This window comes from Talpa europaea (genome assembly GCF_964194135.1).
Source record: "Talpa europaea genome assembly, chromosome: 13".
Classification (NCBI taxonomy): domain Eukaryota; kingdom Metazoa; phylum Chordata; class Mammalia; order Eulipotyphla; family Talpidae; genus Talpa; species Talpa europaea.
The window spans coordinates 57,167,924-57,180,600 of record NC_140080.1 but is presented as its reverse complement, the minus strand read 5'-3'; the positions used below and the strand labels follow the sequence as shown (position 1 = coordinate 57,180,600).

The 12,677-nt window shown below is 40.6% G+C and overlaps 1 protein-coding gene across 1 annotated transcript in view; it reads left to right on the top strand.

Annotated features, from left to right (window-relative positions):
• Positions 1 to 4,143: 4,143 nt before the first annotated feature.
• Positions 4,144 to 12,677, top strand: part of SMCHD1 (structural maintenance of chromosomes flexible hinge domain containing 1) — a gene marked incomplete at both ends in the record, with an annotated part of 136,842 nt that continues 128,308 nt past the window's right edge. The window contains one exon of the mRNA XM_084252786.1: positions 4,144 to 4,320. Within this exon, the coding sequence (XP_084108912.1) occupies positions 4,144 to 4,320 (177 nt within the window). The remainder of the gene's footprint in view (positions 4,321 to 12,677) is intronic.

Here is a 12,677-nt window from a genome sequence, read left to right as displayed (position 1 = left end):
CATTCCAGGGACACAAGGATGGTTCAACATCCGAAAATCAATCAACGTCATCCAACACATCAACAAAAAGAAATATAAAAACCATATAATAATATCAATAGATGCCAAGAAAGCTTTTGACAAAGTGCAACACCCACTCATGATAAAAGCCCTTGAAATTCTTGGGATACAAGGAACATACCTCAACATCATAAAGGCCATATATGACAAGCAACAGCCAGTATCATTCTCAATGGTGAAAAGTTGAGAGCATTTCCATTAAGATCTGGAACAAGACAAGGATGTCCACTCTCACCACTGCTTTTCAATATAATACTGGAAATCCTAGCCAGAGCAATAAGACAAGAGAAAGACATACAAGGAATCCAAATAGGAAAAGAAGAAGTCAAACTATTACTATCTGCAGGTGATATGATAATATACATAGAGAACCCCAAAAACTCCACAGAAAAACTAATTCAACTCATTGATCAGTTCAGTAAAGTGGCAGGATACAAAATCAACATGCAAAAGTCAGTAGCCTTCCTATACACAAACAACAAATCTGAAGAAGAAGAAATTAAAAAAACCATCCCTTTTATTATCAAAACAAAAAAAATCAAATACTTGGGAATAAATCTAACAAAAGAGGTAAAGGACCTATACAAAGAAAACTATAAGACACTGTTAAAACAAATAGAAGAAGACACAAAGAAATGGAAAGACATCCCCTGCTCATGGATTGGAGAATAAACATTATTAAAATGGCCATCCTACCAAAAGCAATATACAGATTCAATGTTATTCCAATCAAAATTTCAATGTCATTCTTCAAAGAAATAGAACAATTATTGATGAAATTCATATGGAATCACCAAAAACCCCAAATAGCCAAAGCTCTCCTGAAAAAAAAAAAAAAAGAAGGGAATGGAGGCATCACACTCCCAGACTTCAAACTATACTACAAAGCCATAATCATCAAAACTGCATGGTATTGGAACAAGAACAGACACACAGACCAATGGAACTGAACAGAAAATCCAGAAATAAACCCACAGATTTATGGTCAAATAATCGTTGACAAGGAGCAAAGAATATGCATTGGAGCAAAGAAAGTTTGTTCAATAAATGGTGCTGGGAAAACCGGGTCGCTACGTGCAAAAGAATGAAGCTTGACTACTACCTAACACCATGCAAAAAACCAACTCAAAATGGATTAAAGAACTAGACATAAGACCTGAAACCATAAAATACATAGAATGAAATATAGGCAAAACACTCCATGATATGCACCTCAAAGACATCTTTACAGATACACCACCCAAAGCAGTGATAGTGAAGGCAAAGATAAACAGCTGAGACTACATCAAATTAAAGACCTTCTGCACAGCAAAAGAGACAATAACAAAAACAAAGAGAAACTCCACCAACTGGGAGAATATTTTTGCACACAACACTAATGATAAAGGACTGATCACAAAAATCTGCAAAGAGCTGATGAGACTCAACAACAACAAAGAAAATAATCCAGTCAAAAAATGGGCAGAAGAGCTAAAAAGAAACTTCTCTGAAGAGGAAATGCAAATGGCCAACAGGCATATGAAAAAATGTTCAACATCACTTGTCATCAGGGAAATGCAACTCAAAACTAAAACGAGATACCATCTTACACCAGTGAGAATGGCACATATTAAAAAAAAAACTAGCAACAACAAATGTTGGCAAGGTTGTGGAGAAAAAGGAACTCTTCTGCACTGTTGGTGGGAGTGCAAACTGGTCCAACCACTATGGAGAGCTGTGTGGAGATTTCTTGACCTACTAAACACAGAGCTTCCGTATGATCCAGCAATTTCACTCCTAGGTATTTACCCAAAGGACAAAGAAACATCAATTCCAAAGAGCACCTGCACCCCTATGTTTATAGCAGCACTATTTACAATAGCTAAACTTTGGAAACAACCCAAATGCCCAAAAATAGATGACTGGATCAAGAAGATGTGCTACATATACACCATGGAATATTACTCAGCATTCAAAAAAGAGAAACACATGCAATTTGCAGCAACATGGAGGGCGCTGGAAGGGATCATGCTCAGCGAAATAAGCCAGAAAGAAAAAGGAAAATACTGGATGGTCTCACTCTTAGCAGGAATCTAGAAAACTTAAATAAAGGACCAGGAAAAAGAATAACTATAAGAAAGAAAATATCCAAATCATCAAACACCTATGAACCAAAAAAACTCTATGGAGGGACTGAGGTCAAAATAAGGGGGTTGTAATTGTATGGGGAATATAAAAATAAAATTTAAATAAAAAAAAACTTTGTTATAGACTACTACTTTGATGACCCCCACAGAACCATGCCTCCCATATTTTTCTGGTCCTGTAGACTTTCCCCTTCAATCTAGTGTGACCCTGACCTGCTTTAATCAATAGCGTGTGACAAACAGAATGCTGTTTCAAGTCCTAAACTTTAAAAAGGTATGCAAGCATCCACTTGCATACTCTAGAAGCCAGCTACCTCCTAAATGTGAGACCACTTCTCTAGACTACCTCTCTATGAGAATCCCAACCTAGAATGAGATGCATGCAAGAAAAATATGAGAGCCCTGGCAAACGGCCCCAGTAGATCTTCCAGCACCAGCTTGTTAGCCACATGAATGAGGTGTTATAAGTGACTCATCTAAGAACTTCCCAGGATACCATGTGCAGCAGAGAAGATCCGGTTCCACCAACTCTTACCTAAATGGAGAATATGAGCACATAAAGAAAACGATTATTAAGTTACTAGGTTTTTGAGGCAGTTGGTTATATAGCAATTGACAACTGAAACAGGGTGCAAAATAGAGAAAATACTTCCCTCACAGGAATGCTTCTTTTTTCTAAAAACCCAAGTTTTGGGTAGATTGCACCCTGGGTTTAGAGAATTTACAAGTACAAAATATTCATTAGACGTTTTCAAGAGTCCGAGAGCAAGTAACTAAACCAAGTCCTCCAACAATAACAGTATTAATTAGCTGTTGAGTTAGGGCACCACACGCCATGACTGGGAAATTTAACGCAACGCAACAAAGGCTTTTACTGAAAGTATACTACATGTTAAGCATTTTGCAAACATGTCTAATGGAATCTTAGTAACTCTTTGGCATAGGTGCTCCGGTTCACAATTTGCAGTAACACGACGGCGGCTGAGGGGGTGGCATCTGCGTGGGGCGCAGATTTTAATGCCAACGCACGCGAGCAAGCGCCCCGAACCCTAGCTGTCCCGATGGCCTACGCAGAAAACACTAGGAAATGGGACAGAAAAGAGGGGCACTGACTCTCTTGGGGGTCTATTTTCTGCGCGCGGTGACCCACGTGCTCGCTACAGGGAAAGTTCCACCCGCGAGGCCCGTGGGCCTGACGCTTCCGCGTCCGCGGTCAAGCGACCCGGCTGCTGAAGGCCCAGCCGCAGCCGAGGCCTCAGGACTGCCGGCGCCGCGCCGGCAGCCGAGGCTGCCTGGGCTCGGTCGGGGCCACGGAAGGAGGAGAGTCAAGAGGGGACTCCCCGCCGGGAGACGACAGCCCTGCGCGTGGTAGAGCCCGCGGGCGCCCCGGGACTAGTCTACGGCCGCCGGGACTGGCTCTATGGCAGCCGCCACAGCGTCGCCCTTTATTGCGCAGGCGCCCGCGGAAGGGCAGCGCCTCGCTTCCCTCCAACTTAGCGAGGGCGAGAGGGGCGGGCCCGGGCGCCGAAGCCCCGCCCCCCGGCGACTGCCGGATTCGCCCCGCCCCCTCCGCGCGGCGGGCGTCCCCTCTTCCTCCTGCGCCACACGGTCTCCGGCGGCGGCCCAGTGGCGGCTCGCGCGGCGAGCTTCGCGTTGGCGGCGGCGGGCTCGGGCCCTGGCCCTACGCAGAGGGCGCCGCGCGCCTTCCCCCACCCCGGCACCGGCGGGCCGCGGAAGTGACGTGGTGCACGGGCAGGAGCTCGTTTGAATCGGTTCCCGGGTGATCCTCGCGCCTTCGCGGTGCGGCCGCCGCCGCGGAAGGAGGAGCTGCAGCGCGCCGGGGTGGAGGCCTCGCGCCGCCCCAGGGGCTAGAGCTGAAGGCGCCCTGCGGAGCAGCGCCTCGACCCAGAGCGCGGCCGCGCCGCCGCCGTAGCTGTTTATTCTCCTTTCCCCCAATATGGCAGCGACGGGCGGCGGCGGGCCCTCGGCGGCGACGGCAGAGGGCGGCGGAGCCGATGGCTGCAGGACTGTGTACTTGTTTGACCGGCGCGAGGAGGAGTCGGAGCTCGGGGACCGGCCGCTGCAGGTCGGGGAGCGCTCCGACTACGCGGGGTTCCGCGCCTCAGTGTGTCAGGTACGCGGAGGGCTGGAGGAGGGATGCGCGGGTGAGAGTTCGGCTTGGAGGGTCACCAGAAAGCCAAGTTGCTCCCTGAGGGCAATAAACCTGTCACCCGGCCCCTGACCTGCGGCCTGGGCTGCTCGCGGGGGCCCGCCATGCTCCCGGTCCCGGCCCGGGCCTCGGAGTGCAGAGCCGCGGCTCCTTGGCTGAAGGGTCTGGCTGCCCAGGTTTGATGCTTCGGGTCTCATTGGCCCTTGGCGACCTTGTAGTCCAAGCTCATCTTTCCATAAAGAAAGCCACTTTTGTGTCTTCATGTGGTACTTTTTTTTTTTTTTTTTTAAGAGGAGAGCAAAGTTATACCTGGTGACTCTGTTAAAGTCTGTGGCAATGATTAGAAGTTGTGAAATTCTTGGAGTCGATTTTCCTCAGGTTCATGAAATGATGCAGTAATTGCCTGGGTCATCCTGTTAAGGTTTTCGAGGCCCTGCCTGGTAGGGTCCTTCCGGAGGGCAAGCACTTGCTCCAGTCAGCTTCACAGGTGGAGCTGGTTTTCTGAACCTTAATCCTTGGGAGTTCCTGAACTGACTCGAAGGATGTCCAAGGTAGAGTCCAAGGGTAGCCGGAAACGCAAAAGACGATACAGATCTGTTATATTAGTTTGTTTTAAAAATTAATGACTACGTAGGAAAACCCACTTGCAGCTGTGTTTAGTGGATTTGAAATGGTGATGGTGTTGACTGAGCTTTAAAGAAGGTATATTGTCATGTTCTGTATTAACCAGTTGCACTTCTTTTTAAGTTATAAAAACACTTAAGCCGCCAAGGAAAGAGAACTTTGTGTAAAACAGCGTTTTAAGATTAGTAGGAGCATGATTTATTACTGGTCTAGTGATATAACTATAATTGTAGAGATCATTGAAACCAAGTCCCATAGAAACAAAACAACTTGAGAACAAGGATTTTGATTTGTCCACATCTGTATTCTCAGCGGCTGGAACTATCTGGCACACAATGAATGGCCAACTTAGAATGTTTGAAGACAAAATTTATAAACTGGAAAATTCATCCTGTGCCTAGAGATAGCAGATTGCCATGTGTTTGAATAGTAATGGAATGAAAGCTCATTTTAAAATTTGTATTCAAATCGTCCTACCAAAAAAACTCTTTATTTTTACTGTAAGATTATCAGCGCATTAACAAAAATATGGAACCAGAGGGAGAGAGTAAACTTTTACTCACTTAAATTTGTAACCACTGTTAGGATTTGGGATTATTTCTTTGTAACCTCCTCCCTCCCTTTTTAATAATAGCTATAATATATGCTTTATATTCTGTTGTTTCACTTAACATTGTTGATATTTTTCTATGTTAATTTAAGTCTTCATAATCAAAGTTAGAAATGATAGGTTTGGTACCACTCTTTACATAACCAGGTGTCTCATTTTTGTCAACATTTATATAACTTTCGGTTTTTGTAATTTTAAGTAATGCCATGATAGACGTCTTTGAATTCATAGTCTTTCATGTCTTTACTTTTCTTTAGTTTAGAAACTTAGAAGTGAGAATCCTTTACTAAAAGTCAGGAACTTTTTTTTTTTTAAGATTTATTTATTTATGTGTACAGGAACTGAGTATAAGCCAGAGGTGTGGGGCCAGGGTGTGTGTGTGTGTGAGAGGATTCACCACAGAGAGTGGGGAGCAGAACAGGCAGATGTACTGAAATACACTGCTGAGGGGAGCAGCAGCAGAGGCAGGAGAGGTCTGCTATACCATGTGGGTTGTTCCCAGACTGGCTAGGGATTGAACTTGTGCTGCTGTGGCTGGTACTAGCTTGATAGCGCTGTCTTTAACCGCTGTCTTTAACCCCTGTGTCACCTGGGAGGCCCAAGTCAGGAACATTTTTAAAGCCTGTGATACATTTTTTAAATTGCTTTTCAAAAAGATTGTGTTGATTCATTCTCCCTCTAGAAATAAATTCTCACCTACAAGCCTCAGCCGTGCTGTTAGATAGGGGAAGTATTACTAACTTCTAGTTTTGCAGAAGTGGAAACTCTTGGAGATGGTTATTTAAGTCAAACAGGTTATAGTCAAATCTGATTCCAATCCAGAATCCATATTCTTTCTGTCAAAAAATGAAGTTCTCTGTTATAGGGAACAGATATATTTATTTCATTCCTTCAATCTTTTAATCTCAAAACCAAAGATACTTCCTTTGGCTAATTTTTTCTTCCTTTCCACACATTCCTGCAAGAGCAAAAGAAGGTTAAGCTTGTCTGAAATTGAGAGGAAAGAACTAATTTTTTTACGAATGGGAGATTAATGTTTTTAGAATCTATTTTTTTTTTCAAAGATTTGTTTAGTTATACGTTCAAGAACTGGGGTACAGACCAGAGGTATGGGGGTTGAGAGGATTCGCCAGAGACAGAGGGCGAACAGAACAGGCAGACTGACTGAATCACACTGCTGAGGGGAGGAGCGGGCGAGACAGGAGAAGTCTGCTGTGCCATGTGGATCACCTCCTTGTCTGGGGATCGAACTTGTGCTGCCCTGGCTGCGGGTACTGTGCTGCAGTAGCTTCATAGTGCTGTGTCTTAACCCCTTGCACCATCAGGGAGGCCCCTAGAATCTGCTTTTAATAGCATTAGTTTATGCTGCCTTACTGATAGCCTTGACTTCCTTACATCCATGAAGAACTGAATTAAATTTATGGCTATACAGTTAATAAGGAGTGAAATTTGGATTAGGATCTAGGTCTGTTTGATTTGAAAGTTTCGGTTTAAAACAAAACACAGTGCCCATGCTGGTTACCAAAGCCTTGATTTTCTTCTTAGGAGAGTGAGCAAAATAGTGCACTAGATTAAAGTATCTCATTAAAACTTACTGCAGTGGGCCTCCCCGCTGGCGCAGCGGTTGAGCGCTGGGTTGCAAAGCTGCCTGCAGCCTCTGCAGCGCTGGTTTGATCCCCGGCTGCTCCCGGCCACGGGAGGAGGGTCCCACATGGCACGCAGACCTCTCCTGCCGCCCGCTGCTCCCCTCAGCAGTGTATTTCGGTCCTTCTGCCTGTTCCACTCCCTACTCTGGCTCTGGTGAATTCTCTCACCCTCCTGCGCTTCTGACTGTACCCAGTGCTTGTATAAATCTTCAAAAAAAAAAACTTACCGCAGTAAGTATTTGTAGTACCAGAAAGTATTATAAATCCTAAACTGTTACTTGGAGGAAGCTCACCCTGTGGAAAAGGAGAGCAATCAAGAGGAAGGAAGAGAAAAAGGTAGATCTGGAAGAAGCCCTTAGACCTGTGGTAAGTAGCTATTAACTGCGTGAGCCCTGTGTCTTGCAGAATCAAGATTAGAAAATGACTCATTTGGCTAGCTCTTAAATGTGCCCAGACAAACCTTCTTTTCCATCCTCAATTTTGGAAAAAAGGCCTACTTTTTCCTTTGTGTGGATCACAATATTTTGTTGCTCTACTATTTTGTTACTACTTTTTAGAATACTATATGATCCTTTTATGTGATTCCTGAGAGTGCTAGCCTTACCTACGATTTGGTTTATAGCTGTTTAGTTAAATGAATTAGTCTCCTCCCTTAAAAAAAAAAGTTCACAGGATACGCTATGTTAATTCCAAAAGATGGAAAGAAAAATAAGTAAAAGATGACGTTGGAAAAAACAGAACAGTATCCTAAGGAGAATCAATAAATGAGAGTTCACAATATCTTACCCCAAAGCTGAGGAGTGAAATCAACTTTGAGTTTTCTAAAAATCAAATAAAAGGAGGAAAGATAATTGATACAAAATCCACAATAAAAACATGCCAAATGCTAGGGAACTGAAGCTTTCATTTGAGAAAGATTTCTCCCAAAAGTCCTCACAGATTCTGAGTGATATAACATTCTTACAGACAGGAAGGATTACTTCTTGTCCTCAATGCCAAATAGGGTGTATGTTATTTATAATAATGAAAGCTGCTTTAACCAGTAATCACCCAGATTTTTGTAGAGATTTCTCGTTCAAGTCTGGTATGGATGTTTATAGTATGTGGGTGACTCAAGGACAGAGTCATGGGATATAATGCTGAAGCACAAATCATTAAAGGCCAGTTTCTAATAGAGTTCCAGAGCAGTGCAGATATATAGTTTCTGACTGACTTAATCCATGAACGAAATTAAAATATCCTAGTATTTCATCCATTCAAGTGTGTTACAGCCTTTCATAAATATTTCTTGAAAATAACTTGACAGAAGTTGGCAGCAGGTCATTTGAAGGTGACCTAAGGATATGGAGGGCAGGTACTTTGTATTACCCACTAAAGGTAGATCATATGCTTTTACAGTTAACACCCAAAAAGGTGGCATTGAAATGCTCTTATAAAAATGAAAAAAGCCTAATAGAGATTTGCCAAAGTAGAATATAATCATTTCATGTAGAGAAAGAGGAAGTGTATCTATATATATGCAAGAGCAGATTGGTACAAATGCATGAAAGACTATGTTTGATAAGATAGACTTTAGACTAAATTATGGAATAGAAGGGTTTAGCATTTTGAATGAAGACATAATGAGTAATATAAAACAGTGAATTTATATTTGTCAAGTATTTGAGTTGTAGTTAGAATAAAATTTGAATTCAAGAAATAATTTTGTATGGAATTATAGATGAAGCAAAGGACACAAAAAGATGACTTATGTATTTTGCTTGAATAACAATAAAATTATGTAGAGATTATATGGAAAAATTACATATAAACAATTTTCTTGTATACATACATCTTCTGTTTGACCCTTAGTTTTTCCTTAATTATACAAGCAAATTATGTTCTATAGAATGCATAAGCACGTAATCTGACAATTGGGACATCACAGAAATAAGATAGTAGTGAACAAAAATACTGTCATGGTTGCCTAAAAAACTAATAAACATCTGTAAAGAGAATTTTCTGCTAAACAGGTGGAATCTTATTTCTGGTAAGTTTGTATCTATAGCTTAATTTTCTAGAGTGGAGTGTCATAGAATATGTGTATCTTTAGTTTTACTAAAGTATACCAAATTGCTTTTCATTATGATTATGCTGATTCTCAGTCTTAGCAGTGTGTAAGCAGTCTTAGCACCTGTTTTCCTATAAAGATGCCTATATTGTAAGGACTTAAAATTTTTGCCATTTTAATAGGAATGATACATTTTAAAAATTTCTCTAACTCATTTTTTCCTTTATGGCTTGCACTTTTTGTGTCTTTTCTGAAGTCTTTTTCTCTATTTTATCAACCTTTTAGGTTTTCCTCTAAAATTTTGGATTAATGCACAACTTTTAATTCACTTGGAATTTATTTTTGTGTATATTGATATTGGGATTTTATTTTATTTGTAATTTATGATTGAGGTAAATCATAAATTATGGGGGAATTAGGAAGTTGTCTCAGTATCATTCATTAAATAGTTTTTTCTTTCCCTACCAATTTGTAGTGTCACTTCCTCCTATTTGCCAATCTCTCCACGCATATATGTGTGGGCGTGTTTCAGAGTTTGCAATTCACTTCCACTGGTTTATTATAGTATATTTAATTTTTTTTTACATAGTTGTTCATTCTCTTCTCAGGTGTAATCCTGATAAAATTACCACCAACAAGACACCTGTGAACCTTCACCATAGTTTCTTGTGCTCTTCCCTCCTGTTTTGACCTCTCTCCCTCCCCCACCCCCACTGAATGTCTCTGATTTATAGTTTGTCAGCTAGCTTTGTCTTTTTTTTTTTTTCCCTGATCCCTGGTATGGTTTCTTATGTTCCTTCTATAAGCGAAAGCATCTGACATTTTTTTCTTTCCTTCTGACTTATTTCACTGAGCATAATCCCTTCCAGCTCCATCCATATTGCTGCAAATGGCATGAGTTTATCTCTTTTGATTGCTGAATAATATTCCATTATGTATATATACCACATCTTTTTGATCCAGTCATCTGTTTGGGGCATTTAGGTTGTTTCCATGTCTTAGCTAGTTTTTTTGTTTGTTTGTTTGTTTTTTGTTTTTGTTTTTTTTTTTTTAGTTTCAAGCAAAGCCATAGTAGTATCCCTATAGACATATCATCCAGATTCAACAGTTACCAAGTATACCACTAGCCATTTTTGTCTTTGTAGCATCTTGTAGGTCTTAGTTTGCTTTGCTCCTATATACTTCAGCCTACACTTTTATTATCACATCATCAATTAGTGTTTAAACTTTTCTGATCGTTCATGTTCAGATTTCTCTTTCAAAAGTGTCTTTTAATAATTGGTTTGATTAAATTAGGATACCAACAGGGTCCTCACATTGACCTTAATTTTTATGATTCTTCTTTTAAATTTGTAGTAAAGTGGGGAGAGAGTATAGTGGACTATAATGATGAACTGTGGGTGCTTTGTTGGTGGGTACACTTTGGTAATAATACCTGAAGGAGGATGCTATACTCCCAAAATACAAGCGACAATGTAAACCAGTATTGCCTCAATAAAAGATTTTTTTTAAAGATTGATTTATTATGCATACAAGAACCAGGGTATAGGCCAGATGTGCGGGAGTGTGAGAGGATTCACCAGAGACAGCAGGGAACAGAACAGGCAGACTAACTGAAATACACTGCTGAGGGGAGCAGCAGGCAAGACAGGAGAGGTCTTTTGCGCCATGTGGGTATCTCCCAGGCCAGCTGGGATCGAATCTGCATTCCAGGGTTGCAGACAGCTTCACAGCACTGTGCTGAACCACCTGTGCCTCCAGAGAGGCTCAATAAAAGATTTTTAAAACTGAAAAAAATAAAGGATTTTGTTAGATAAAGGAAGAAAAAAATTATGGCATTTCAAATCAAATCCACAATGAAGTATCGCCTCACTTCTGTGAGAAAGATCCACGTCAAAAAAAAAAAAAAAGGAAAGAAAAAGAAATTACTGTTAGTGAGGGTGTGGAGAAAAGGGAGCCCTTGTACACTGTTGGTGGGAATGTAGACTGTCCAGCCTCTAGGGAAGATTGTATGGAGGTTTATCAAAATGTTAAAAACAGCGCTACCTTACAACCCAGGATTCCTACTCCTAGGTTATTTACCCTAAGGATGCAAAGGTACTAATTTGAAGTAATATGTACTTCCATGTTCATTGCAGAACTATTTACAATAGCCACATTATGGAAACAATGTAAGTGGTCAATGACTTGAGTGGATAAAGAAGCTGTGGTGTATATATACAGTGGAATACTACTCAGCCTTTAAAGGTGAAATCTTGGCCATTTGCAACAACATGAACTTGAACTGGAAGAGGTTATGCGACGTGACATTAAGTCAGAAGGAGAAACACAAATACTGGATGATTTCACTCATGTGGAATATAGAGAAACACAACAAAGGAACATAAAAACTAAACCAAACAAGAAATCTGACCATAGAATTAAAGCTATCAGTGGGACAGGGTGGAGGGGATCCAGTGGATTTAAGTTTGAGGATTAATTATAGGTGTTCTGGTGGTGGTGTAACATAGATCTGAAGACATGTGAATCTATACCCCCAAATCAGTTAGTGTTGTAAACCACTGTTACCGTAATTAAAATAATAAAGGAAAATATTTAGAGTATTTGAGGAGAACCCCCTTTCCTAAATCTCTTTTGTAGTTTTTTTCTGACACTGACCTGTTGAAGATACAAGTGAGTTTTTCTTTAATATTCTATCTTCTGGATTTGTCTGCATTCCCTTATGGTGTAATTTAACTTGTTCTCTTTATTATATCTTGTAAACTTGAAATTATTTCTAAAAACTTGTAATTGAGATTTAGGTTCAACTTCTTTAGTGTGAGAAGGCGAGAATACGTCATAGATGGTGGTGGTACTTCATGTTACATGGAGGCATATAATTCATGGACATTTTACTCTTAGCAATACTAACATCATAGTAGGGGAATTCAGGTGGTTTCAGATGGATCCCTTCATAATAAAGTTTTGTTCTGTATGCCATTCATTGATGGTGATACTCTGATAGCCAGTCCTCATATATTTATTTCCTGGAATTCTTTAATGAAGAACAACTTTGCCACAGCTAAAGCTGTTTGGACACCCTGAAAGACAGTTTGTACAAAAAAGCAGGATAAATGTTTGATTCTTTGCTTTTTATTTGTTAGTGTTGATATATGACCTTAAGTGCTTCCTTAGTTTCAGTAGTACCAATAAGTGTTTTTAGCATCACTACTAATGACTTGAATATCATTAATCTAGATTTTTTTAGTTGTATTCAGCAATAAGATTGGTCTGGATTAGTTAAAAGTCAGTCTCTTAACTGTACATTATTGTATTGTTTAGTTTTAGTAAGAGCATATGTTTTTAATTTTAAAGATGTAAAATTATCTCACTTTTCTAACTCATTTTTGGA